The 27,685-nt window shown below is 38.0% G+C and overlaps 1 protein-coding gene across 1 annotated transcript; it reads left to right on the top strand.

Moving 5' to 3' along the window:
* Window positions 1–4,476: 4,476 nt before the first annotated feature.
* Window positions 4,477–8,393, top strand: LOC118967316 (lysozyme C-like). Its single transcript, XM_073213529.1, has 4 exons — window positions 4,477–4,656; window positions 5,949–6,113; window positions 7,652–7,727; window positions 8,263–8,393. The coding sequence occupies exons 1-4, from the start codon at window positions 4,521–4,523 to the stop codon at window positions 8,327–8,329; spliced, it is 444 nt and encodes a 147-aa protein (XP_073069630.1). The 5' UTR covers window positions 4,477–4,520; the 3' UTR covers window positions 8,330–8,393.
* Window positions 8,394–27,685: the final 19,292 nt, after the last annotated feature.

Here is a 27,685-nt window from a genome sequence, read left to right as displayed (position 1 = left end):
AGAAAGTTTTTAAGGCACTTGCCTAAATAGAATGTATGAAGGTCACTATGAAACAATACTTCTCTATTTAACCAGAATGGCAATAAAAGATTTTAAAGGCAAATACAGAAGGTTACACAGTTGTTAGCAAAACTTAGCTTTTAGTCCTTTAAATATTAAGACCTTATTTTCTTAAGTACTCAGACAACTCACTGAGACTGTAGATATGAGAAACTGCTTTGATAAAACAATCAGAAAATCCTTTGCAATCTTTCAACATTAATGGTAGACTAATAAACCTTTGTCCTTTTAACAAACAGAAAAAAAGTTTTGCTGTGTACTTGATATTGAGACGCATTTGCTTTAATTTTACATAGCATGACCGTATCAGTTCTTCCACAAACATTCTACAATTTTACATTCATAGTTCTCCCTCTTTAAATAAACAGCTCTACTTTAGAACAAAATTACCTTCTTTTATCAAAAGACACATTCTTTTGCATACAGAAATGTTTTACTTACTACTTTAAGTAGTTTTAATTAGAATTTAAAACCATTAGGTACCTTAATTTTTAGTGAACACTGAGAAGTAGACTATTGTAAACTGTTACACTAGCATTCTTAGATTGACAAATTTATGAACACATTTTATAATTTCTGGCACAATTTCTCTCTAAGCACAAAATGTGTCTACTTAGCAAAACATTGAGGTTTTAGGTTACCACAAAGATTCTCAGGCTGTTTGTAGGTATACACACTGTAATACACTGTAACACACTATTATTAAGATGTTCACTGGCTATACTTTTTTAGTTTACTCATTCCTAACAACCATGCTAGGTTATGCACAAAACTTTTACCAAACATTACACAAAGTCAAGCCTCTTCTTAACCATTTTTTTCTTGAAAGATTTGACAGATAACATCAACTTAAATGTCTCTAGGTAAATTAAGGCAACTGATAACCATAAGGACATGTCTGTTTCAGTTCAACTTAAATTAGCATTAATGCTTAATATTTTCTATTAGAATTTTCTGTAAGTTTTAGAATGGCCAATTTTTACATGCGCTTGTCTTTAAATCTATTTTTATTAATACCATCCGGAGGTAGAAAAATATCTTTCATTTATACATTTAGACACACCAACATACAGCTTGAGACATAATGACTACAGGTACTGTTCATAAAAGAACACATACACAGACAAACTGATATAAAGATTTTTCAGTTACCAATATCTAATTGCAAAATGATGTTATAATTAAATATATCATTTCCGGCCATTTTTCCCTGCTTGGCAGTTTGTGTTGAGGCCAAGTGGCATTATAGAAGGAAATCAGCTTCTTTCATTTAGCTTATCTGATTAAAAGTATCTCAATTTTTAAGAATATACTCTAAGGGTGATCGGTTTACATAACTGGGTTAAGATCTAGATGGCCCCAGACTAACAGGGCCAATGAAGGCTCTGAACTGATGGGAACTGTGTGTGTCCAGGGGGCTGGAAATGAAATGCAAGTGCGATTTTAGCACCAGTCTTTTAAAGCCAGGCTGTATTGCAGAAGATAAATTTTTTCTGTCTCAAGAAGTCTAGTTTAAAAACCTCCCAATTTTGAGGATAATGATGAACCCAGTAAGTAGAATAGATTTCCACCAAAAGAATTTAGAAAACTAGTTCCATAATGTAGTAGTCTGTGGGACTTTTGACCATTTTCCTTCCTTGTGGTAAAATTAATTTAGCTGAATAACATTATATTGTATACTTCTCTCTGGGACCAAGCCTCTTCATTAGAGAGTTTGTATTGAGGACAGGCTTGTGTGCAGAAGATAAGACTCTTCTTTTTCAGGGTCTGGGGATCAAATTGCTCCCAGTTCGTTACAATGCATGCCAGAGGTGCGTCCGGCTTTGAACTTGAAGAGGAAACTCCCATCCCTAAGCGAGAGAGACAGGTGTGCAATGCCTTGTCGGCCTTTCCTCTGTGTGGGCATCCCCTTGCCTTGCAGCCTGGGTGACAGTGGTCAATCACCTCCTCTGCCAGGCCTACTGGACTTAACCACTCCTTACCAGTGTGGCTTGTACCTTGCATTGATTTCCCTCTTGCCTTCCCATTCAGCAAGAGTTGCTTCAGAGCCCTGGATCTAGTGGGAACCTCACCAGTAAGCTCTTACTTTCAGCCTTCTGGGAGTCCTGATCAAGACCCTAGTTTCTCTGCATGGACTTTAGCAGAGTACACTCGGATCATTCCTTGAAAGCCCCCTGCCTGTCCAATAAGTGCAGGGACTGTGTGACCTCTGACTGCCAGAACCTTGTTCAGAGCCACAACCCTGTTTTGCTTCCCTGGGGCCACAGAAAAGGAAATGCCTAGCCTCAGGATGGCCGCCTCTAAGGAAGGGAGATCAACAGAATAGAGCCATTTACTTGTTGGGCTCAGGTTTCATTTTTGACTACTTCACAGACTTCATTTACATTATGCAGGAGAAAGTGGTGCAGGCCCAAAGAGGACTGCTTTGAATGAGGAGCAGGGGAATTTTTTCCAAGGCCACAGTTAAAATTCAGAGGCTGTCACAGACATTTATGGGGGGAGTCTATACTCTTAAACACCTGTTTTTGCCACTGCATAGTAATTATCCTGCTAGTCACTCATTGTAAGAAATATGATCTGTGAGACAAGAGGTCAGGGGTCATCTGCGACTCTTGCATAGGCTGCAACCAAGCCGGAGGTTCACTCAGCGCCATCAAATGAATTGGCCTGAGCTGAGATCCATGACTTCTCTGTACTAGTCTGGTCTGCCCTTGGAGCCCACGGATTAGGATAGAAAAGTAGGAAATCAGCACAGCCACTCCCCAACATTCCTGTCCATCCAGAGGCTGGGGATCAAGGAGCAGCAGACACCGGGAAACCTTTCACCCAAGACAGAAGACTGGTAGCCACCACTAACCATCTTTTAGTGGCTAACGGGTGCCCAGACACATTTCATGAGATAAAAAGTGCAGCATTTAGTGGGGAATAAGAGGGAAGCATGGATCTCCTACCTTGCAGTGGTGAGCATCGGATTCCATGAAATTTGACAGAGGCACACATAGAGCCTGTAAAGGAAATAAAGAGCATCCTTGCCTCACCCAGAGGCCAGGGCGGCCTGAAGAAGCAGGCTGGAAGTCAGAGAGACAGAGAGAGACACTCCTCACGGACACCCAGTCAGGCTGTCGGGGTCTGATTCCAGACATGCGGACGTTTGAGAAGCCGCTGAAGTGTAGCCTCAGCCTGGACTCTCACAGTTGCCAACGGCTTTCCTCAGCCCCTCGCATCCAAGGAGAGCCTCTGAAAGGGAATCCTGGCCTCCACTCAGGTGACTTTCCTGGCTCCCAAGGGAGACGGGGATCCACTGAGGGAAACGCTGGGGAACCTGTCGTCTGAGACTTTGAGATCGGCAGCCGGGCTAGTCCTATTTAAGTGGCTGACGAGTGCCCAATGTTATGTGCCGTAGACGGCTTCCTTCTATAAGGACAATGAAAGAAAAAGGCAGCCTTGGATGCAGATACTCACCTCCAAAATTATCCCAGACAAGCCCCCAAATTTGATGCCAGGGTTCTTGTTCACGGAGCCAAAGAATGAACTTTGCAAACACTCAAGATAGGAGAACAAGGTAGAGGCTTTTATTTAAAGATAAAGTGAAAGGACAGAGTTCCTGGCTCTCTCCAGGAGGGGACAAGAGATTCTGTGGTTTGCTCATTGTCTAGGGGTTTTATGCACAGTTGAGGATTTTCAGGAATGAGGGTAAAGGGTTAGGAGTACAGACTTGTAAGGCTGCCTGCCCTGCCCGTAAGGTGGGCTGGGTTGTTGTCTGTTTGCTTGGGTTGTTTATAGTTGAGATTGCTTACCAAAGTAGTCTTTTGCCTAGGTTGCAGATTACTTGATTACGATTAGAGAAGGGAAAACAGCACATAGTTACAATTAACATAAACGGCCTTTTAGCAGGCTAAGGTAAGTTTTACATTGTCATGATGTAATTGATACAATAAAGTGATGGTTTATGCTGAGATACTTTTCTTTATCTGCAGAACACAAACATTCCAGGCCAAGTTGCTCCTGGCCTTTTGAGCTTTAACTGATTTCACTGAAGAATGTCTATATTCCTAATCATGTATGCAAATCATTACCCTAGAGAATGAATGTGACTCTGACTTTGCATAATGCTTAACACAGAGTTTTGATAGGGACTTCTTTGCATATTGTTACATTGTTCTGACTGTAATTATCTTCCATTGCCTTTTTTTTTTTTGGTGGGGCTCTCCCTACTCTGACTATACCCACGGTCCCTGTCTCAGTACTACCTCCCAATTCTTTGTGAGCAGCTCCTTCAACAATGTCATTTCATCATTTTCCTATGGGTTAGTTCATAGGGCATCAGAGCAAATAGCTCCCATTTCCTACATATCTCAAAGGGTGGGGCCTCCAAACCACTAAGAGACGGAAGTTAAAAGACTTTAAATACTGGGACCAGCTCACTCTGGTCGGCATAGACGTCTGTTTTCCCAGCCCACATGAAGGCTCTCCTTATTCTGGGCTGTCTTCTCCTTTCTGTTACTGTCCATGGCAAGGTCTTTGAAAGGTGTGAGTTGGCCAGAACTGTGAAAAGGTTTGGAATGGATGGCTTTAAGGGCGTCAGCCTGGCAAACTGTAAGTTAACTCTTCTTTCTCCATTCAAATAATTAGCCAGGTGTGGAACAGAGACTTACAGAGGATGAATAATAAAAGGGGCTCTGAGTGAATGGAGTTCTTAATTTTTTTTGAGGGTTTGTATACTACCTCATAAAACAGGTTAAAAACATCAACTTTTTCCTTTAGAATCAGACATACCAAATGAAGGAATAAGGGCATGGGAGGACAAAATTTGATCCTATTCTATAAGCCAGGACCCATCGTATCCCTCTAGTATCTCTGCATTTGCCAGTTGCCTCAGACCCGGTGGCACATGTAGGCTGCCTAGAAGATACAGTTGAGCACCTGGGATAGCTGTGAAGTTCTGGGTACTGACTCTCTCCAGTTCCTGTTTAGAAGGTGAATTCTGTGAGCCTAGAGTAATGCAGTATTTTTCTCTTTTTTAATTCCACTGCCATGGCATGGAGTTTTTAACAGCAAAATCAACAACAAAAAAATAATGTTGAACTCTCAATACAGGGTCAATAGGAACTTACTTTCCCTCAATCACTGTTTAAATAAGGATCCCTGAAATGTAGCTTGAAATGATATTTTGTTTTCTTACTCCAGTTGATTAATTCTTCTTCCTTTTCTTCCATATAGTTCAAGATACTCCCTGAATAAAAGTTACCTTATATTTTAATCCATATATGTCAATGAAATCACTGTATTTTTCAAATTGAATTCAAATAATTCCCCTTAATGATTATTTTTGAGTGACTGAGTGAAGGGATGGATGGATGGATGGATGGATGGATGGATGGGGGGATAGAGGGATGGATGAAATAGTCTTTCCTGTTCCATAACTCTTGCTTTCTCTATTCTAACCTGATATCCAAATTCTCCTTCAGGTAGCATAAGAAAATTGCTTTCTCCCAGAAAATCCTTATTTTTCCTAATAAGTATTTCTCATCAGCATAGGTATCTTTATTAAGTACAAAGATCCACTCAACAACTCTGTTGATTCTTCTATTCTAGGATGAACCTTGCCTGAGGGATGGGAGCAGGAAAGGATAGTAGCAATGAAAGAAAACAGATATTTTATAAACTGTTATCTTGCTTCATTAATATCAGAAAATGATTTTCTAATAAAGAGATTCTCCTTAAGGGCCTTTTAACACTAAAACGTTAAAGTATTTTACAAGTAAAATACATCTTTATAGTTATAAGTAAGTCATTATTGAAATACAATAGCTAAATAGTCTGATTATGATATGCAGTTTAAAGTCACGTGGTATTGCCATTCATCACTAAATATAACTTCTTTTCAGGGATGTGTTTGATGAAATGGGAAAGTAACTATAACACACGGGCTACAAACTACAATCGTCGAAGCAAAAGCACTGATTATGGGATATTTCAGATCAACAGCCGCTACTGGTGTGAGGACGGCAAAACCCCAAGATCAGTTAACGCCTGTCACATACCCTGCAGCGGTAAGGCCAGACAATATTTGTGTAATGGCATAACCCTCATCTGGTTATACTTACAAGAATAGAAACTCTATACAAATGAAAAGTCCTCACCTCTTTATTATCCTCCTCATAATTCCCTAAGAAGTTGTAGAGCTGTTATAAAAGAGTGTTCTTTTCTAATATACAACAGTTTCTGCAATGACCTATTAATTTATTGCAAACGAACTTTTTGATGCTTTGTCAAAACTAATGCCATTCCTCCGACCTACTTTGGGGAGGTTTAAGGATAATTTGATGGTGCAGACCTTTTTAAAAAATTGTTTTTTCTTTTTATTATGAAATAGTCTAAATAGAAACTTGGAGACATTATTATAATAAACAGCCATATGCCCATCATGCACTCTAACAGTTAGCATTTTGTCATATTTACTTCTTTTATGTGTGTATATGTATATATATATATATGTATGTATTTTTTTTTTTTTTTGCTGAACAATTTAAAAGTGAATTAGAAACATGGTAACATTTCATTTCTAAATTCTTTAGTTTGCACCTCCAGAAACTACACTTCTTATATAATCATTGTTATACCTAACAAGTTAATTTGTGGATTTATTTAATTGGGGTAAAACAAATGTTCTATTGAACTTATAAAAATAGAAATAATGTGGATTTTTTTTAGTGTATAAAATATTGGGGAAGTAGTGAAGAATTGATAGTTACATTTTTAAATGTTAAAATTCCTAATAGAGATTAGTCTTAGAATATTATTTTGTAACCAGTTAATTTAATATAAAAAATATTTTGTGTTATATAATAATTTGAGGTCATCATATAAAAATTGTTACTACCCAGACATTTATCACCATGGTGACCTTTGGTATATATTCTTCCAGAATATATATCAGTCATGTATATGAATATCAAGCTTTATCATGTACATATGTACACACATACAAACATGTAAGCCATGTATTTAAAAAAATGAAATTGTACATATATACTGTTTTCCAATTTTCTCTTTATCACAGAATTATTTCTATGCCATTAAATACAAATCTGTATTATTTTGAAGGATGAATAGAATTCCACTATATAAATATTCTATAATGTATTGACCTAACTCTCACTGTTAAACACTTAGGTTGTTTTTCATTTTCCCCCTTTATTAATTGCTATGAAATGCCTTGTGCATATATGTTTGGGAGCATTTCCAGATAAATTCCTATAGTAGAATTTCTGATTAAAAAGTTGCTAAGCTGTTTTTTTCATGTGCTTAGTATAAAGAGAACCCCCATCACATTACTTACATATTCCATAACTTCCAATGACTTCGGTAAATGAAATAATCTTTTATTTCATGTCAAATGGGATGGAATGAAGAAAAGGTTTTTCCCTAACATTCACAGATACATGGACTCTTTGAAAATAATTTTAATGTTCTTTCCTCAGCCTAAGAGAATAAAGCTGGCTTACTCTTAAACTTAAAAATGGTAATCCTAAGCTTGAAATGAAATTTCTATGAAAGTTGTCTTCATTCCTCACCACTTCTTTTTCAGCTTTGCTGAAAGATGACATCACTCAAGCCATCACCTGTGCAAAGAGGATTGTCAGTGAACAAGGCATTAAAGCCTGGTATGTTGAAGCATTAAAAGGGAAAACTATTTTACCTTACTGTTATGAGAGAAGTAAGAGATTTCAAAGACCAAAACATGCTACTGAGAGCTGAGAATTGCAGCTTAAGGCTTATGCCAAACAATATATTACCTAGAAACAATCTACTTTAACTGATTTAGAATCTTGACTCTTGAACTCCTTGATTTATTTTATGGGACTCCTAGAGTTTTTAAGATTCTGAGCGCTCTACCAGTTCCGGGTCATGTCTTGAAATTATTTTTGGAATTATGTAAATGGGGAAGGCACTTTGCAGTTGCTGTTGTAGGATACACATAACTCAACATTTATGTTCAGAATTCCATGACTGAGGACTTTGGGGAGATGTGAAGTACTTGGTTTACATATTTCCATTTAATAACTAGCAGTGCCTGAATCCATTTTTTAGCCTGTATTTCATTTAGTGATAAAATATTTTGTTCTTCCAAAGGATTTGAAGTATGTACATTTAATGAAGATAGGGTTTAACCTATCATTGTTTGACTTTTCTTTACAGGGTGGCGTGGAGAAGTCATTGTCGAAACCGAGATGTCTCCAAGTATGTCCGGAACTGTCGCGTTTAACTATGCAGTTCTATTCCCTCAGCGTATTTTGTCTCTTTTTCCACATTAAACGAGGAGTAGTTGAGTGGAAAGTTCATGCTACCATTCTTTCAAACAAACGTTTTAGTCTTTCGAACAGGAACAAAATATGGTCTTTCTTTTACGAGGCTTACTATTTACTAATGTGTTTATTATTTGAAATTAAGCCCACATTTTTCAATTTGCTGAAAGAAATAATGCTGGTGAAAATTTATCCAAAATTTCAGCTCTCAAATACATCTCTAGTGTACATTCAGTTATTGATCAAACAAATAACCCAGGCTTAATCTTGCATGCTACAAGTACTCCCTAGTAAAGAAAAATGTAACAAAAGATTATCTTAAAACAAGTTGATCTTAGGCAAAATGCCAGCTGTATACACGTGACATCTTCAAGTATTCCGTCATCTCCAAACATGGTAAAAAAAAGCAAGAAAGCAAAAAACACTCTTTGTTGGGGAATATAACATTTTTAAAGGAGCTTTGTGGCAAATGGCTAAAAACAGAGGCAGCCTGAGTTAAGAATTTTGCTTCTATAAAGTGGGACCTTTGGTTTAAATATATCCTGAGAAATGTTGCTTTAGAAAGAAATTCACGTTTTACACATCAGTCTATTTTAGCCCTTTAAGGCATTCTTTTATGCATCTTGCTGATCACGAAGGAATATAAAGGATTAGATGAGCTGTTGCTGTCCTTTAATTTTACTGACTTAGATTCGTGCATTATGACTAAATCCTGAGGCAGATGGGTTTGCAAGTATTGAAGTAATTCCTAATTAACCACCAGTCTGAAATTATGCATGTTGTAAAAAAAATTATTAAATACTTTGCAATGCATACCTTGTCTTTCTTTTTTTAGAAATCTTTTTCAAGAGTCAAGATTCTCTGAAGAAAAAAATATATATGTTAATAAAAATGATTTGACACTCTTAATATATCCTATATTTACATTTGTGCCTGAACAGCAGCTGGATGTTGCTGGAGAAAAATCCACAAGCACACTGACAGTTCTCACTTTGAATTCACAACTGCAAATCTCAAATGAGCCATCAAATTTGTCTGGCCATTTTAGTCACTTCTCTACAATGCTTCGGTGGTGGTGTCCCCACTCCTCAAAATGACTATTACTACTTTATTTCTCCTCTCTCTTCACAGCCCTGGCACACACCCAACCCTGCCCTTCCACCCCTCTCTGTTCTCAGCAGATGAGCTGGCCCCAGTCTACCCTGAGAGAATAGAGGCCCCTCAGATGGACTTCTCCCCTGCTGGCACCCACAGCGGTGGCCCCACCTTCCTCTGCTCCCTGCCCACCGCAGTGCCTGCACACGCAGTCTCCTTCCTCTCTCTCTCACTCCTCCAAGCCAGCTCAATGTTTCCTGCATCCCGAGTTTCTCCCTCTTCGCTGGACCACCCCTGCCATTGTATAAACTGCTCTGGTAACCTCCCACCCTACAAAGAACCCTCTGTTAACACTACATAACCCTCCAACTGCATCATTTTCTGCTCTCATTTACAGCAAGACTTCTGGGATGAGAAAACGACACCAACCCCATGTCCCATTGTCTTTTCAACACTTCTTAATCTGGCTGTTATCCTCACTCACTTAAAACTGCTCCTCTGAGACTCCTCCCTAGAATCCTTGGGGCCAGTTCTAGTGATAGCCTGTTCTCTGTGTATCTTACACTTGGTCTCTCTGCAGCATTTGACAAAGTGAACCACTTCATACTTCTAGAAAACTTTTCCTCTCCTAGCTTCTTGTTTACATCCTGACTCACTGCTTCTTCTCAGTCCTTCTTGGATGGCTCTTCCTCTGTTACCTAACTTTTCTATTTCCTTCTCTGATGCTTACTGTAAGGCTGGAGGCACTGATGGGAGGAACGAGCATGTGGGACACTGATGACGTGCCAAAGTCCCTGGCTGCTGCCCCCTCCCAACCTGAACAATGTGCCTTGGGCTAGCCAATCCTCGCACCGCTGTAAATCTAAGCTCTGCCTCCCCCTACCTTCTTTAAAAACTCGCTGCCTGTCTGCTGACGCGTGGCTTCCTCAGCCTCCATTTCTAGAGACTGGGAAATCTCGCCCGGGTGTCTTGTTCAAATGAACTACCTGGCCCTTTGTTGCCTCTCTTTGCCTGCTTATTTCAGCTAGAATTTATCTTACACTTACTTCTCTGCTGGGGGAGTGCTCCAGCATTCAAGCCTACAGCCATTTGATAGACTATGTGTTTTACTTATTTGTCTCTTTTTGCTGAAATACAATGTCCGAAAGACCAGAGTTTTCCACCCATTTTTAAGATGTTGAAATAATCTCAATCTTTCCCAAATTTGCAAGTACAGTACAAAGGCCTTTCATGTTTTCTGAACAGTTTGAGAGTAAATTACCAGCAAGGTACCCAGTGGCTTTCAATGTATAATTCTTACATAACCTCAAAACGTCACCAAATCAGAACATTAACACTGATGCATTACTACTGCCTAGTCCTATGATCCCCTTCAATTTCATCAGTTGTCTCCATAAGTCCTTCATGATAAAAGATCTAATGCAGAATCATGTGTTGTATTTGGTTGTCATGTTTTATTATTTTTTTTTTTAGTTTCCTTCAGTCTTGATCATTTCTTCAGTTTTTTTCCCCCGATTTTATGACTTTAACACTTATGAAGGCTGCAGACCAGTCACATTGTAAAATGTCCTTAGGTTTTCCTGATGTGCCCTTGATTAGATGAGGTTACGTATCTTTGGCAGAAATACCACAGAAGTGGCGCCGAGCTCCTCTCACTGCACCCTCCGGGGTGGTGGGCGGTTCAACATGTTCTGTCACTGATGATGTTCACTTTGAGCATTTTCTTAGAGCAATGTCTGCAAGTCGTTTTCCTGTGAAGTATTTGGGAGGGGTAAGGTACTTTGAGACTACTCCTCATCAAAATTTCAGTTTGTACAATATATTATATCACTATAGACATATGGCTTCCTATTTTATTCATATTACATTGAGTTATAACCCATTACTATCATTTATTTTGATGTTCACATTGTCCCTGATTTGACCAGTAGAACCTCTGCAAGCTAGCTTCTGTGTCACTGTGACATTTTGACAGCATTCTTTGAGCGCTTTCGTATTTTCTGTCACAAAATATTCTAAGACTCCTTGTGTTCTCCCCCTGTTCAAAGCCTGGAATCAGCTATTTGTCCAAAGAGCCCTACTCCTCATAATGGATATTATCCACTATGGTATTTAAAAAACAAGATCTGTGGACTAGAGTGTCACTGTTCCTAAGCACCATCAATAGACAGAGGTAGGGGATACATGTACTTACCCATATTTATTTCTGTGTCTATTTATATTGAATTCACATCAATATTTCTAATTCCAATCCTACCCTAGAGTGTTCATTTTAGCTTTTCTTTTTCCATGTTGTTAACTCCCTTCTGTGATGGTGAGAAACCTGGCACCCATTGTCCTTAATAACCTTAAAGTGGATTCTTAGTACATGTATGCATTTGATGAAGTTGGCTGTATGTAACAATCTCCCAATATTGCCACACCATGGAATAGATGCTCTCCACTCAGGCTCTGATATCCCTTACTGCGCTACCCCTTCTCTCACATCTGGACACCCTCTTTCCTGTGCTTCCTCTCTGACACACCATGCCAGAACCCTGTCCTGATAGGAAGGAGGGCAGAAAGTTTTTACTCTTGTTTGCACCCATATTCCTAACACCTAGGACAATGTCTGGAACATCATGCTCAGTAAGTAACAACTGATTGAATGAACCTATTTCTGATTATTTAGTATATTCCCCCATGATGAGCATTCTAAGATTTTTCTTACTTTTCAAGCCCCTATGATTCCAGTACAGCAGCTTCTGTGTTCCAAGGGTCGGGTCTCAAGTCTACAAAAGTTTAGTGCAGAGACTCGCCATGGGAGGGCAGCAGTGAGCCCCAAAATAGGTGCAGCCTTAAGTTCCAAGATTCTGGCACCACTCCGATAAGAATATATGCAGAAAAATCATGGGTTTATTCATATTAGGATATTCAGAGGTGTACAAAGAATGACTCGAAGTAGGGGAGAGAAACTTCAAGAGTGACAGTTCAGATGCAGAGATGAGATATATTCAAGAAGCACCTGGATAGCCCAACAACATAGGCTGACTGAAGAAACAGCCAGTGATTAGCAAAAATTGGCTAACAGGGAAAGCAATGTTTGTTAATGATTTTGTTTAATATTTTTTATAAATATCATGCTTTCCTATACCTTTTATTTTGGTACAGTCAAGTTCCCAAACCAAATTTCTGCTCTTATACAGGGAATGGATTAAAATATCAATGTTTAATCATTTTTAAAAGAAACTCAATTCCTGTTGCTTAGTGTCACTCCAGGATATTATTTGAAATGCACAGTGATATTCCAAATGATACTGAGCTCTTCAGGTAGCTCATTATTATTAGTATTATTATAAGCCCTGGGTATATTTCTTGCACTTCTATTTTGTGGACTCATTTAAAAAATATTTTCTTGAAGTTGCTAAAGGGATATAACTTCATTCATAGATAGAATATTTTTCAGTAAAATCATGTCTATTATGCAAATTATTTTTTAGTCATTATAACTTTTAATAAGGTTATAAATTCTCAGTGTTTACAGATTCAGATTCTACAAGGTGTGTTATGAAAGACATACCTCCCCATTTCTCCCCCTTCACAGGAAACCGCTTTCTACTCTTTCAGCTTAATATTAACATTTTTATTTTACTTCCATGCTTTTAAGTATTTGGTTTATATTGTTCCTTGATTTTTCCTCATTAGGGTATTGATATCCCCCTATGGAAGTTAAGAATTAGGCATTATTTCCTCTTCCCCCATGTCCATTACACATGGCACCCTTCCTCAAAGCCATTCTTCCAATGTAATCATATTATTTTTTGTTAGATATTCAGTATTTACATAGTGTTGCTCCTGGAGGAGGGCTTCCCCTCTTGTGGAAGTTCACTATGAATTTAGAGTGATAATGACAAAGAACATTGTAGGTAAAAAGAGGCTTATACCAAGCTTCATGCTCACGGCATTCACCCAGCTATGTACAAGCAACAAGCCCATTTCCTTCGCTGACCTGGCTACAGCCTCTGGTCCCCAGGCACTGCCGTGCTGCTGGCTCTGTCTCCTCTCCCTCCTGCCCCCCCAGCTCTGGGCTCAAGGGCTTCCCTCTGCCATCCTCCTTTTCTGCCCCTCTTTAACACTCAGCAGAACTCTGTGGGTGGGTCTTGACGGTGACCCATGGAAGCCTGGCCAATTATGGCCAGTTGCTTGTTTGTTTCCTCTCCACCCCTCCCCTGGCCCATACTTCCATGACTGAGTTTGCTCTGGGTGGAGCTCTATGGGCTGTGAACAGCTTTCTGTCAACAGGTACGCAAGCAGGCTAAGTATTACATCATCACGTGTATACAATGGATGATATTAGAATCAGGTGAGAATACTGGACATAAAATTTCCATTTCCCCTACACATAGACATAAATACAGTAACTTCTCTTATATAAGATCTTAATTTTTCTTCCAGCTAACTGCATGATTCTTAAATATGTTTAGTTTTCTGTGTATCTGTCGTTAGTTCAACTCCAAAATTCTCAGTCTGATATTAAAATCTCTCAAGCCTTCAGATGCAGCTATAATTGTGTCAATGTCATCTTTCTACAGCAGTAATTCATGAGGATTTCTCACCACCACTATATCTAACTGGGACTGGTTGTTGTCTATGCCTACTACATAGCTATCTTACTGGGCTCTTTCTTTCAGCGTCATTTTGGGATCTTTTCATTTCTCTCCACCTATATTTATTGTATTTCCTGTGTTTCATAATTTCCTCTTTCTTAGTTTATTCCCTCATTTTGTGGGATCACACTGACAAGACTATTCCTGAGAATAGGTATATAAAAAGTGGTTTTGGTGCACTTAGCATATCTGAAATTGTCATTATTCTATTCACACACTTGGTTGACAGTTGCCTGGGTATGGAATATTAAGCTGGAAGTAATTTTATTTTTTAAATTTATTTTAATTGAAATACAGTTGATATACAATATTATACTGGTTTCAAATGTACAACATAGTGATTTGACAATTATATATATTACTAAATGCTCATCATGATAGGGGTAATTGATATCTGTCAACATACAGAGATATTATAATATTATTGACAATAGTTCCTATTCTGCAGTTTCAAGGAATTAACTTTCCTTCAGAATTTGGAAGGTGGTCAATTGCAATGGTGTCACCTAGGGAACTCCACTGCACCCTTGAATACAATGTTGCTTTTGAGCAATCTAAAGCCATTCTGAATTTGGAGTCTTTATAACCTGGAAGTATGTGGGACCTTCTCTTTATTTCCAATGTTCTAAAAGTTCACAGGGATGTACCTTGATGTGAATCTGTTTTCATCTTTGTTAAGGGTGCCAGGTAGGATCTTTTAGTTTGGAAACTTACGTTGTTAACTACTGGAAAACTTTCTTGAGTCACTAATCATGAAACTGCATGCCCAAAACATATATAACCTTAATAAACTTCAGCAATAAAGGCTCAGCTTAGCAACTCTGCTGGTGTCTGTGTCCTCATCATTCAGTCGCCAATGCCGTTCCTCCTTTAGGGACTCCTGGACTCACTGGAGCTGGACTCCACAAGTGGCGCCCAAGCAGGGACCTAAAGGTAAGCCCCCTCGATATGGGACAGCTAGAATTTCACACTAAGGTGCTGTCAACCCCCTGTAGAGATAGGCAGGGTGAGAGATAGTGTGTAGGTCAGAACTATAGGTTGAGAAGTCATGGGCCATACTGAGTCTAAAGAAAGAAGACTCTTTATTGAAGTTTTAATGCATGTGCTTGGAGGTAAAGGTATAAGAGTCACCAATGGACAATTAGCAAAATTCTTACACTTTGTGCAAGAATGTTGTCCTTGGTTCCCCGAAGAGGGAACTGTTAATATGCAGATATGGAATAAAGTTAGAAATCAGCTTAGAAAATATTATACACAAAATGGGCCTGAAAAGGTCCTTGTTGATGCTTTTGCTCTTTGGAACTTAATTAAATAAGTTTTAGAACCCCAACAGGAGGCAGAAAAGCTCCCTCAGAGGAAGAGCCTCCTTGCCGAAGACAGCCCAGAGGAAAAGACACCGCTACTCTCTATAGCAAAACCTCGAGTGATGCTGGCCTCTGCCCCTGCCTTATGATGAAAGATTAACTCCGAAAGAAGAAGAGAATTTAGGAGAAACTGCAGCTCAATATAATCCTTTTAGAATAGGTGCTGCTCAGCTAGCTAAAAGGCCTCCAGATTCCAAGGTATCTGTAATCAAGTAAGCTAAAAAGAAAGAAGGCAATTGAATATTAGTAATTCAAATCTTTCTTTTTTGTTATAATTAATCTACAATTACATGAAGAACATTATGTTTACTAGGCTCTCCCCTTCACCATGTCCCCCCAACACACCCCATTACATTCACTGCCCATCAGCGTAGTAAGATGCTGTAGAATCACTACTTGTGTTCACTGTGAGTAACTCAAATCTTTGTGTCAGTTTGTCTGTGTATATGTTCTTTTGTGAAAAGTGTTGCTAACTGGTCATTACCTCTCAATCTGTATGTTTGTGTATCTAAGTGTGTAAATGAAAAATATTTTTTACCTCCAGATGGTATTAATAAAAATTGATTAAAAGACAAGCGTTTGTAAAAATTGGGCATTCTTAAACTTCCAGAAAATTCTAATAAAAGATATAAAACATTAATGCTAAACTGAATGCCTTAAAGTGAAACAGACATGTCCTTATGGTTATCAGCTACCTAAGTTTACCTAAAGACATTTAGGTTGATGTTATCTGTTAAATCTTAAAAAAAAAATTGTAGAAACTTTGTGGAAGAATTAATATGGTCATGCTATGTAAAATTAAAGCAAATGAGTCTCAATATAAGGTACACAGCAAATTAGAATTTTGTTTTCAGATAAAAGGACAAAGTTTTCTTAAACTGTTAGTCTGCTCCTAATGTTGGAAAATTGCAAAAAGTTTTCTAATTGTTTTATCAAAGTAGTTTCTCATGCTTAAAGTCTCAATGAATTGTCTGAGTATTTAAGAAAATGAGATCTTAATATTAAAAGAACTAAAAGCTAAACTTTGCTAACACCTGTGTAACCTTCTGCATTTACCTTTAAAGTATTTTGTTGGCATTCTGGTTAAATGGATAGGTATTGCTTCATGGCAACCTATAATCTTATTTAAGCAAGTGCCAAAGAAACTTTCTTCTGACAACTTCCCAAAATCAAATTCAAAAAGGTCCTTTTACCTCTAGTTTACTCTGATATTTTCCAGAGGCGCCCTGGAATATGTCAGAGGAATTTTTTCTCCTCATCGGGGAAAATATTTCACTAGTTTGCCTGATTTATCTGATATATATTTACCTGGAAAGCACTGTCAAAGGGAATGATGCTAAACTTTGTCACTGAATGTTTTGTGTTACAGAAATATCCAAATTTCCTTATATCAACTCTTTGACAGTAAGCTTTCATCAGATCTTTAAACATTGTCATTTGTAAGTCTGTTGTTATTTGTAGTCACTATTTGATTATTCCTAAATTAGTAAAGAACTAGATTTCAGCAGAACAAGTATTGGTTACATAAGATTAAGTAAACTAAAGAAAATGATTTTGTGGCTTTTTGTCTTCAACTAATTCCAAACCTTTAGTAAAATGGAATGACCTCCTTACAGGACAATGGAAAGGGCCCGATGTTTTAAAAACCTGTGGGAGAGGATATTCTTGTATTTTCCCACAGTACTCAGATATGCCCGTGTGGGTACCAGACAGACTAGACAAGTCTCAACCACCACCTCCTCCCCCACACAACTTCCCGAGACGAAGTGAAAGTCCCCGCCCAAGAAAAACCTTGAAGAACTTCTAGTAACAGCGTTTACCGAACCTCTCACTCTGCAAGATTCCTGAGAAGCTGGCCGGTCGTGACCAATTCTTCCCCCACAGCGGCGATTAGCAAGATAAACTCGAAAGAATGACCCTCCGACGTGGGACCAGATAAAGAAGCTGATGGAGGAAGCCGAGGCTGTAGTTCGCCTTCAGGGTTTGCCTATTACCAGTAAAACTCTTTTTATCGCTATGCTTGGGTCCCTCCCATTTTGACCACATTCCTGAATGGTAAAAGTTTCTTTCGGTCAGAACTGTGGCGAACTATTGCAGTATCAGTTCAGCCAGCCTGCACAGACCTTTTAGTACAACGACTTTTCAGATACAAGTTTGTTTACATATGCTTACATACACCTTATGCCTTTCTTTTATCTCAAAATTATGTCCCTATGAATATTACACATGTTGATAAATTTGTGATTAATTGTACTCATTGTACCCCTTCTAATTGCATTTCTGCTAAGAATAATGCTAAGACTATATCGATAGTTCGCCATTCTTTGTATTTAATGGTTCCTGTAACTTTAAATTCTTCGTGGTTTGATGATTATGGCTTAAAATCCCTAAGAGATACTAGTGCCCTTCGGCTCCACCGTCGGCGTTTTGTGGTTTTAGTTCTTGGAATTGTTACCTTCATAACTCTACTTCCCTTTCCCTTTCGACTGTAGCACTTGTACAAGAAACACATACTGCCACATTTACTGATCAGCTTTCCAAGAATATATCCTTGGCTTTAGCCACCCAAGAAATTATTGACCAAAAATTAGAATCCAAAGTTAATGCTTTAGAGGAAGCTATACCATTAGAAGAGAGTTAATGACATTAAAAGTACGATTAGCTCTTCGATGTCATGCTGATTATCATTGGATATGTCACACCTCTACAAGTAAATAAGTCTATTCACTCTTGGGAAAACGTCAGAAATCATATGGGAATTTAGAACCACTCAGATTTAAGTTTTGACCTCTCCAAATTACATCAAGAAATTCATGGTATTAGTCCAGCAGAAAAAAGACTTTCCCTCCTCCAGTGTTCCCAGTACTTTTTTCAATAATCTTTCTTCCTACTTTCATAAAACGAGTTTTACATCTTGATTAATATTGGAATTTGTGGAATGATAATACTCGCACTTCTTATTTCCCTTCCAGTCCTGGTCTTGCTCTTAAAAAGCAGCATCCATTAGGTGGCGATAGAGCTTCAAACTTTTAAATTAAAAAATAAAAAAGGGGGAGATGTCGGGAGCCAGTCTGAACCGCGGGTCTGATGGCAGAGCCCAGACGCCACCCGGAAAGAAGGAACCGCAAAGCGGACTTCTGAGAGGAACAACCCCGCTCTCTCTCCTTATTAATATGGTGGTTGGAAATGTTATTGTTCACTTACACACCTAAATTGGAAAACCAAATTTAAAATACCCTAGGAGAAATGCCAGGGGCAAGACCCCCTCCTTTCTCCCAGAAAGGGAGGACAGGGTGATAAGAGGGGATGCGGAGAGGACATTGGGAACAAGTATTAGGATATTATAAACAGGGATTGTTCGAGTGGGTTCCAGTTCCCTCACCCTGCCCAACTCGGCCCTGTGAGGAATTTCCAGATGACTCCTAGACCTGTTGGATCCCGGGGAAAAAATAGAATAAAGGAGAGCCAGCATGTATAATAGATGGGATATTGTGTGTGAAAGGGCCTGGCATGATTGTAAAAACTCCCCCAATAGAAAAGATTGTTATTGCAGATATTATTGTAAATGGTTTAAAGAAACTCTAAAAAGGACATGCCCCTGCCCTCCCCGGGAAGAGAAGGCCCTACGCCTTCTGACTCATTGGTCATTTTCCCCTCACCTCATCCCCCAGGTGCAACGCTTTTGTCTCTAGGAAACTGGGCACCTCCCCAAGAGTACAGAGTTTTCCGTTCCCCCAATTATAATCAGCTTAGTCCTGCTACACTGCTTTGATGTTACACTGTTTTGATGTTTCTCTCAAGATCTGCAGGCAATACTGTAGACCTAGAAAAGCAGACTTAGCTATATTTGTTAATCAGATGAATATTAACCATGGCTATTTTAGAATCAATAATAAAGAAACTGCAAGTAGGGCCTAGGCCAACCAGGCGTGAGGGAACATTTTGAGAATTAAATCATGTTTGTTCCAAAACCACCAGGGAAGCCAAGCAAGCATAAATGCAAAAAATTAATGATTATTAAGGCACCAGTAATCTAACCTGTAAAGATTTACCTTTATGTGAACACCTTTTTTTGAGAAAAATTAAATGATCTAATCTTTATGAAACTGCATGCCCAAAACATATATAACCTTAATAAACTTCAGCAATGAAGGCTCAGCTTAGCAACTCTGCTGGTGTCTGTGACCTCATCATTCAGTCGCTGACGCTGTTCCTCCTTTGGGGACTCCTGGACTCACTGGAGCTGGACTCCGGCACTTATTGACTATCTCCTTCCTTCCTTTTTCTTTGTTTTCTCTTTCTGGTATTTCTCAGCCGGTCCTCTGATATAGTTATGCACTGAATTGTGTCCCTCCAAAATTCACATGGGGAAGCACTAACCCCCAATTGACTATATTTGAATATAGGGACTTTAAAGAGGTAATTAAAATTAAATGAGGTCATAAGTGTGGGGTCCTAATCCAATAGGACGAGTGTCCTTATAAGAAGAGGAAGAGACAAGAGGGATGTGTGTCCACAGTGGAAAGGCCATGTGAGAACACAGCAAGGTCAACATCTGCAAGCCAAGGAGAGAGGCCTCAGGAGAAACCAAACCCCCACCACCTTGAGCTTGGACTTCTAGCCTCCCCAGCTGTGAGAAGATCAATTTCTGTTGTTTAAGCTCCCCAGCCTATGGCATTTTGTTAGGGCAGCCCTAGCAAACTAATAGAGATGTCTTATCTTTTCTGTCATTTTCCATCTGTCTTTTGCTCTACTTTCTGTGTGATTTCTTTGATACTATCTTCCAACCATTTATTGAGTTTTTCTTTTCTGCTATCATTTTAAATTTTCAAAAGTTATTTTTTGTTCTCTGCATGTTTTTGCCTTTTTGTGTGTTATATTTACTATTTTTTAATTTCATCTGAATATAATAATAATAGTTTGGTTCTCCTTTGTTTTTAGTTTACTTCCCTGTGTTTAGTCTGCTATTTTGTTTGTTTATTTGGGGTTATATCTTTCATGTTAGTGGCATTTCTCACTTATTTGGTGACCCTTGGTTATCTATTTAAATTTGGGAGTGGGAAACCAAGAAGCTAATTTGAAGTTCCAAGGGCTTATGTGTATTTGACCATGTGTACTTCGTTGGAAGATGATCAGGTCAGTTTTCTTAGGGATCCTTAGCTCTTTCTTCTTAGGCTGGTCAGATTGCCTGGAGAATCCTGTCCTCATTCCCTGCTAGAAAGCAAAGGCCAGCATTGTAAGAGTTAAGGGAGGGATCCAGTCTTAGCCCCTGGCAGGCATGTCTGACTGACCTGCCTATCTTCTATATGGTGTTCCTCCCTGTACACTGGAGTTCTTCAGTGCAGAGATTCTGCTTTACCTGTTTTATCCCATGGGGATAAATGAAGGGCCATTGCTCAGCTGTACGGACCTTAATATTTCTTAAACAAACTCAACCAGCTTTTTTTTGCTAGCTCTTCTTCTCCCTTCCCTTACTTCCAGAGATCCCTACAAACTCAAATTCTTGAGACATGGGGTGTTTCTGAATCCCAAATTGTGTGGCTTATTGTCTCTGATTGCTCAAGTTCTCTCAGGACTGCCCTATACCACTTGCCATTGTATTCCAGATATAAGATTGTTTCTGCCTTACTTGCTGCACTGATGGACAGCGACTGCGCTGGGGTGTGGGTGGGGACTTGATAATATGGGTAAATGTAGTAACCACATTGTTTTTTCATGTGAAACCTTCATAAGAGTATATATCAATCAACCCTTAATAAAAATAAAAATTAAAAAAAATAGAATTAGATAAAAAGATTGTTTCTGCCTTCTCTCCCATCCTCCCCATCCTTATAGGTTTATGCCTTTTAGAAAATCCCTTGTTTTAAAGGAGTTTTGGGGAGGAAGCAAAAAGTGTGTGTTTAATCCATTATCTTTCCCAAAAAGTTCCCAGTGTTATGCATTGGCTTAACTACATTTTATTAGATGTTACTTTAGTTTAAAAATACTTAGGGTAACATATTAAGGTAGGAATTAAAGAAATGCTCTAAGAAACAGGGGAGAAGCAGAAATAGGAATGCTGGAGAAATAATTATACAGAGCAAATTTGGGGTCCAGAGATCACATACTGAAAGCCGTGATGAGAAAGGTGAAATCAGAAGACATGGGGGGCAAAAAGCCCCGTATTGTGGTGTGAAGACTATTGCAGGACAGCACGCTGTAATAGATCTCACTGATTTCACCTGCCTCTGGAAAACAGCCTTACATCTTCTTGACTTCTCCATTTTTCACTTATTCACTATTCAACCATTATTAGCCACTAGGGCCTAAGAATACTAAGGGTTAGTATTATGCCTGCATGGAGTATATATATAATTAATGTCACATGATAAGTGTTACAAGCCCTTAGGCACTGTGGGGCCATAGAGGAGAGATGATTATTGCCTGAAAATCAGCTGCCAGAGAAATAGGAGAAAAACCAAGAGAATGGGCATCATAAAAGGAGGCAGTGGATAACACTTGACCGCCAAGAAGTGAAGTGAGTTAAGGCAAAGAGGCCAATGGATTGATTGATAAAGAAGTCGGTAACTCTAGTCAGACAGGTTCCAGTGAGGGTGAAATTCATAAGGTGATGGATTGAGGAGCATAAGGAAACAGGAAATATTGAAAGCCTTTTCAAGTCTGACTTTGAAGGACAATACAGCAATAGAGATATGCAGGATTAAAGTTGTATTTGGTTGTCAATAAGAAAGATTTGTTTAACTCTTCTTATGAGAAAAAATCAAAGCAGAGGAAAGGTTGAACATACAGGGAAGTGGGGATGATTGAAGGGGCAAAATTTTGAGGAAGAAAAAAGAATGAGATCAAGACTGAAGAACTGATTTTAAACTGAAATATTTCCTCTGGAACAAAAGAGAAGAAAGGAGGGGAGGGTGAATATTGCACAAACCACTAGTTTACATCTGGTGGTGGGAGGTCTGTTTTCTCTGTGAAGTAAGATGCAAAGTCATCCATAAGAATGAGAGGGTTGGTGCCAGTGTTTGAGGTTTGAGGAGAGTAGGAGTAAGTTTAAAATATCAGAGGAAAAGGAGGACAGTGGTACAAAATGGACGAATCTTGAAAACAAGAGGAGAGGAGCTACACACAAAATCTACATACTGTGTATGAATGTATTTATAGGAAATGTCTAGAATAGGTAAATCCATGGATACAGAAGTAGATCAGTGTCTTCCAGGGGTTGCAGGGGGAGAACAGGAAGTAACTACTAATGGGTATGGGATTTCTTTTAGATGGGATGAAAATGTTCTAGAATTAGTGATGGTTGTACAACTTGATTATACTAAAAATCACTGAATTGTACACTTTGTGGATTTTATGGCATCTGCATTATGTCTCAACAAAAAAACTTATCCATGACTATTGTAGAACTGTTAAAATTTTCACAGCTGTTTGAGGTTGGTGTTTTATTATATATACCAAAGTGTATTTAATGCAAAGAATTCACAAGTGTTTGAAGGACAACAGTACAATGAGAGTAGATGATTTCATATTTAATACCATTAGAAATTTATTTATACTTGTACTGTTTGCTAGGGTGCTGTTATGAAACTCTGAATGTGAATATCTTTCTCAGAGTACAATATTGACATATTTTGCATAGACAACAGTAATGAAAAATATCTAAGGTAGTAATTTGTATTAACAGACTCCAGAAAACTTTAAAAGACCTAAGGTTCTAATTTGAGATACCCTTTGCTTGATCTTTGGGGTAGAACCAACCTTCTCCAACCCCTTTGTTCCAGAACATACTGAATGGTAATGGCGAGGAAGTAACACTGAAGTCTAGTGATGCATTTCTGTTCTCACCAGTTAAGTTATACACTAACCAAAAATTAGCTGTGTTTATTCCTAATCTGTTTAGGCCAAGAGTGGTAGTAATCATAATTATGTATTTTAACTAAATTTTATGTAAACTGATGAAATATGAGTGCAAAAAAAGCTAAATGTTTGGAAACACAGAGGCATGTTACTTATAATAGTGCTGAATTGGCTGTGGGTGAAGCCAAAAAAAATTGAGTTAAAAATTGTAAAACTATAGACATTCTGTGCTCAAAAACCCTTTAACTTTTTTTCTACTTTAAAGAAATGGAAACTAGAAATCACAGGCAGTGGTTGTGACACCAGAGAACTGACACACCTGCAGAGAGAAGGCGTTGACTCTGTATTGGAAGACTGGCAAACATTTATGCACTCTAATTCAAAAGAAATTATTTAAGATTCATGTGTATCATTTTTAATGACTTACCTTTTAAATGAGTTTTTCAATTTACCAACTAGCTGCCTGGCATGGTTGTCTTAGACAAGAGGGTTTCTCCTCTGGTAATGAAGTACCAGAGAATTGGGTAAGTTAGGGGACCCATGGTCCCAGCAGCTACTTAACTAGGCATGGTTATCTTGGACAAGTAAATTAAACTTTGGGTTTTTTTCCATGTATTTTGCAATACTTTTGAGTTTAGCAAAATTGTTTTAAATTCTACTGGCTCTTGATATCAATAAGAGTGAAGAGCTAGAAAACAAAAAGAAGATACTTCTCTGGTCATGTTCCTTTCCCTTCCGCTTTCTTTCTTTTTCTCTCTTTTCCTCTTCCCTTCCTCCTTTTCACTTCCTTCTTCCCTCCCTGCCTCAGAGAACTTAGAAGTAGGATACAAGATACTTTTTATCTGTTAAATAAAACATTCGCTTAATCTATTTACAAATGTTTACTTCTTAGCACTTAGATAAGTGCTAATTATGGTTCACAAAAAAAGAGTTTGTTTTTAACCTGGTATTTGCTAAATATGGAAACTATCTCAGCTTAAAATTAACTCTCCAGTCAATCCTCATTCTCTTTGAATCATTCATTTTGAATAATCTTGGAAAATGCAATTGTTCAAACTAAAAAGATGAGTTTTGGCCAATTTACTTGGAGAACAAAAAGATCTTCTAGTCCTTTATGTCTTTTTTGTGTAGTAATTTAGGAGCCACATATGTTTTAAACTATTGCTGATTCAAGTTTTTATTCATAGACTGAATATTTCAGAAACACTGTTTACTTAACTATTAGTTACAGTACTTAAGAATGCATCCTTTTGCAGGGTGTTAAGTATATAATTTGCTCCATGTTCTGTTCATTTGATACAAATCTACAGTAAAGAAGTTAAAAAATAAATCATGACATTGGTATTTTTAGAATTATAACAGCCACTTCAAGTATAGAAGAACAGTTATATAACTTTTTCTATACAGTGTATTTGTGTTGTCAGTATTTGGTATATTTATAGTATATTTTTGCAATGTATTTAATGGCCACACATAAAAACCCAGCTGCTACAAATAAAAGCCCTGCTTAGAAGGTGTTTATTTGAAAGAATTGTAACCTGATGTCAAAAACACGTCCTGTTTATGTGCAGTACGTCTACCATTGTAGATGTAGATTTTACTTTCTTCTAGTCTGGAGTTTAATTCTGGTTACATTCTTAGTGTTCAGTAAAGTGGAACAGTAAGAGGACAGTGTTTCCTCCCTCTGACGCACAGAGGTGTGTTCTACTAGCTCTTATTAATTACCAGCATCACGTTGTAATTGCCCAATGGACAAGGTCTTTATCTCCAGGAGATACAGGGCTTATGACTGAGTGATCATTGGAGCCCAGTGCCCCAGATGGTGCCTTCTCAGCCTTCAGCATGTTCGTTAAAGGGCTGTACACATGGGTCCTTGCACAGCTTTGCTTCCTTCCTCACCAACTCCTCATGCCCCCAAAATCATCTCTCTCTCTCTCTCAATTACTTGCTCCAACTCAGATTCCATTTTGGCACATAAATATCATGTTATTGTGGAAGAAGGAACATGGGCCCTGAAGTTGGAATCCTGGCTTCTATGCTAATTTCTTGAAGTTGTTTAAACTTTTCAAGCCTTGGTTTTCTCATCTAAAATGAGAATAATACCTATCCATAGGGAGGGCACTGGGCAAAAGTAAGGAAAGCATAGAATAGACTTTGGGCCAAGCTGAGGAGAAAAGGAGTAAGTATTCTTCTCTTCTCTTCTTTTTATTTTTCATTCCAGTTTTTAAAATTAGGAAACTGGACCCCTGAGAGGTTTAGTGATTTGCCTGAAATCAAAAGCTGTCTTTCCAGCCATCCTTTTTTCAGAGCCGCCTCCTAGGGGGCCTGTAGCTTCTTCCCAAAGCGAACACTGGTCTTCCCCTCTACTCGCCCTGCCTTGTTGTAATGGTACCACCAGCTTTTCCAGTGGCCCGAATCTAGAAACGTCAGCCCCCTCAATTCTTTTCTCCTTCATCTTTCAAATGAGCCAGTCATCAAGTCTTGACATGTTGCCTCTTATATATTATTTGAATTGATTCCCTTTCTGCATCTCTACTATTTTAACAGCCCTTCAGCATTTCAGCATTAGATTTTATCAGTAGACCTGTCTCTTCCAGAATTATCTTTGTAAAATACAAATCTGATCATATCACTGTTTTTTTTAGAGTCCACATTCCTTCACAGTTGTACTCTATCTTTCCACATCAGCCTTATCTTCTCCATCCTTTGTACACTAGCCCCATCAAACTTTTTGCTGTCAGGTGTTAACTGCTCATGCTGCTGTACTTTTACTGAAGAGAAAAACTTCTGTGTCTGCAAACTCCTGTTCATCCTTGTAGACTTAACTAACTTATTCAGACAATTAGACATTTAATTCTTCAGGTTCCCACAGCATTTTGTAACTGCTTAAATTCTGTCATTTTTTCATACATGCTGTAGTGATTTACTCCTGACCTCTCTTCCTGCTCATTGAGCAAATGATTTATCCTCTCTATAAACCAAGGTGGTTTCACTACTTAGTGATTCTCAGCACTGGCTACACATTAGAATCACTCTGTCCAAGACCAGTTGAATCAAAGTCCCTGGAGATCTTCCTTCTGTATCCAACCACTCCTCATCAGAGATTTTTTTTAATTCCTCAAATGATCATTACATTGTGAGGAGAGTTGAGAAGGACTTATACCAAACATTGCTTCTACGTCAACTTTCAGCTGAAATATTGTTGGTCTGTGAACTTATACAGTCTTTTAAGTATGAGAGCATTCAAGTCAGTTGTTGCATATTTAAAAATCAAACCAGGAACTAAATTAGGAAAATCAAACCAGGAATTAAATGAGAAAAAAATTAGGGAAACAGAAACACTTCTCATAATAAGAGAGAAAGTAGTATAAAGTGAAGTAATATTTGTCTAAACACCTATAACTTTAGAACTCTGATTTTCTGGTTCATCTTAATTGTTAAGACTGAATATGGACAAATTGGATAAAGTGTTCCTTTCTGTGATTCTTTTTTTTCCTCAACTGTAAAACTGGGAGGTGAATGCTATTTATATAAAAATGTAAACAGATTTGATCCTGAATAATTGATATACCTAAGAAATTTCATTTGTAAGACAATATAGAAATAGTAATATATTATTAGAAAATGTTTTTATATATACAGTTGACAAAAATTTATTATATTAGTACATACATTTTGAACCCTATCATTAGGTATTTAACATTATCACCCTGAGCTTTGGGAAAAGAACAGATAAACCAGAATTGCCATCAATAATTAACCTGACACAATGACAAAATTCTGTTTCTCAAAAGTGCATTTGGTGAGAATGCAACTTGTCTGATTACAGGATTTAGTAGTAGTCTTCTAATGTAGGAAATTACTTTGTGTATATAGTTAATTTCTTGATGCAAGTTTTACCTTATTTGAACTTAAAAATTAACTTTTACAGGCTATTAGGTGTTTTACTGATGTTTGTAATTCAGGGGAACTTTAATGGGCAGGGACAAATAGTTCTGTTGTTTCTAAAACATTACTTTTTAGTATATTTGGATATTCTACCTGTTTACATTTGGCTGATTATATATTAAACTTCTGAAGCTTGGTATTAATATTCTTTGAACTCCTTTATTATTTAGTGTTTCTTCTATATAGCAATGATTATATACCACTTTATTTACTAATATTTCATGGGAATTAGTCATTACAAGCAATAAGGTACAGTGCAGAGATTTGGGTTTGGACTTTACTCTGTTCAAAACAAGTGTTAGCACTGATTTTGGGAGTATCTTAGCCCAGTAGCTAAGCATCTTTTTAAATGAAGGCCATTATTGGTGTTATCCTGAGTTCATTCAGAAGATGAGAGTGAATCAGT

This window comes from Manis javanica, chromosome 10 (assembly GCF_040802235.1).
Source record: "Manis javanica isolate MJ-LG chromosome 10, MJ_LKY, whole genome shotgun sequence".
In the NCBI taxonomy this organism is placed as follows: Eukaryota; Metazoa; Chordata; class Mammalia; order Pholidota; family Manidae; genus Manis; species Manis javanica.
Note: the sequence above shows the minus strand (reverse complement) of the source record. Positions and strands in the feature narration are given on the sequence as shown.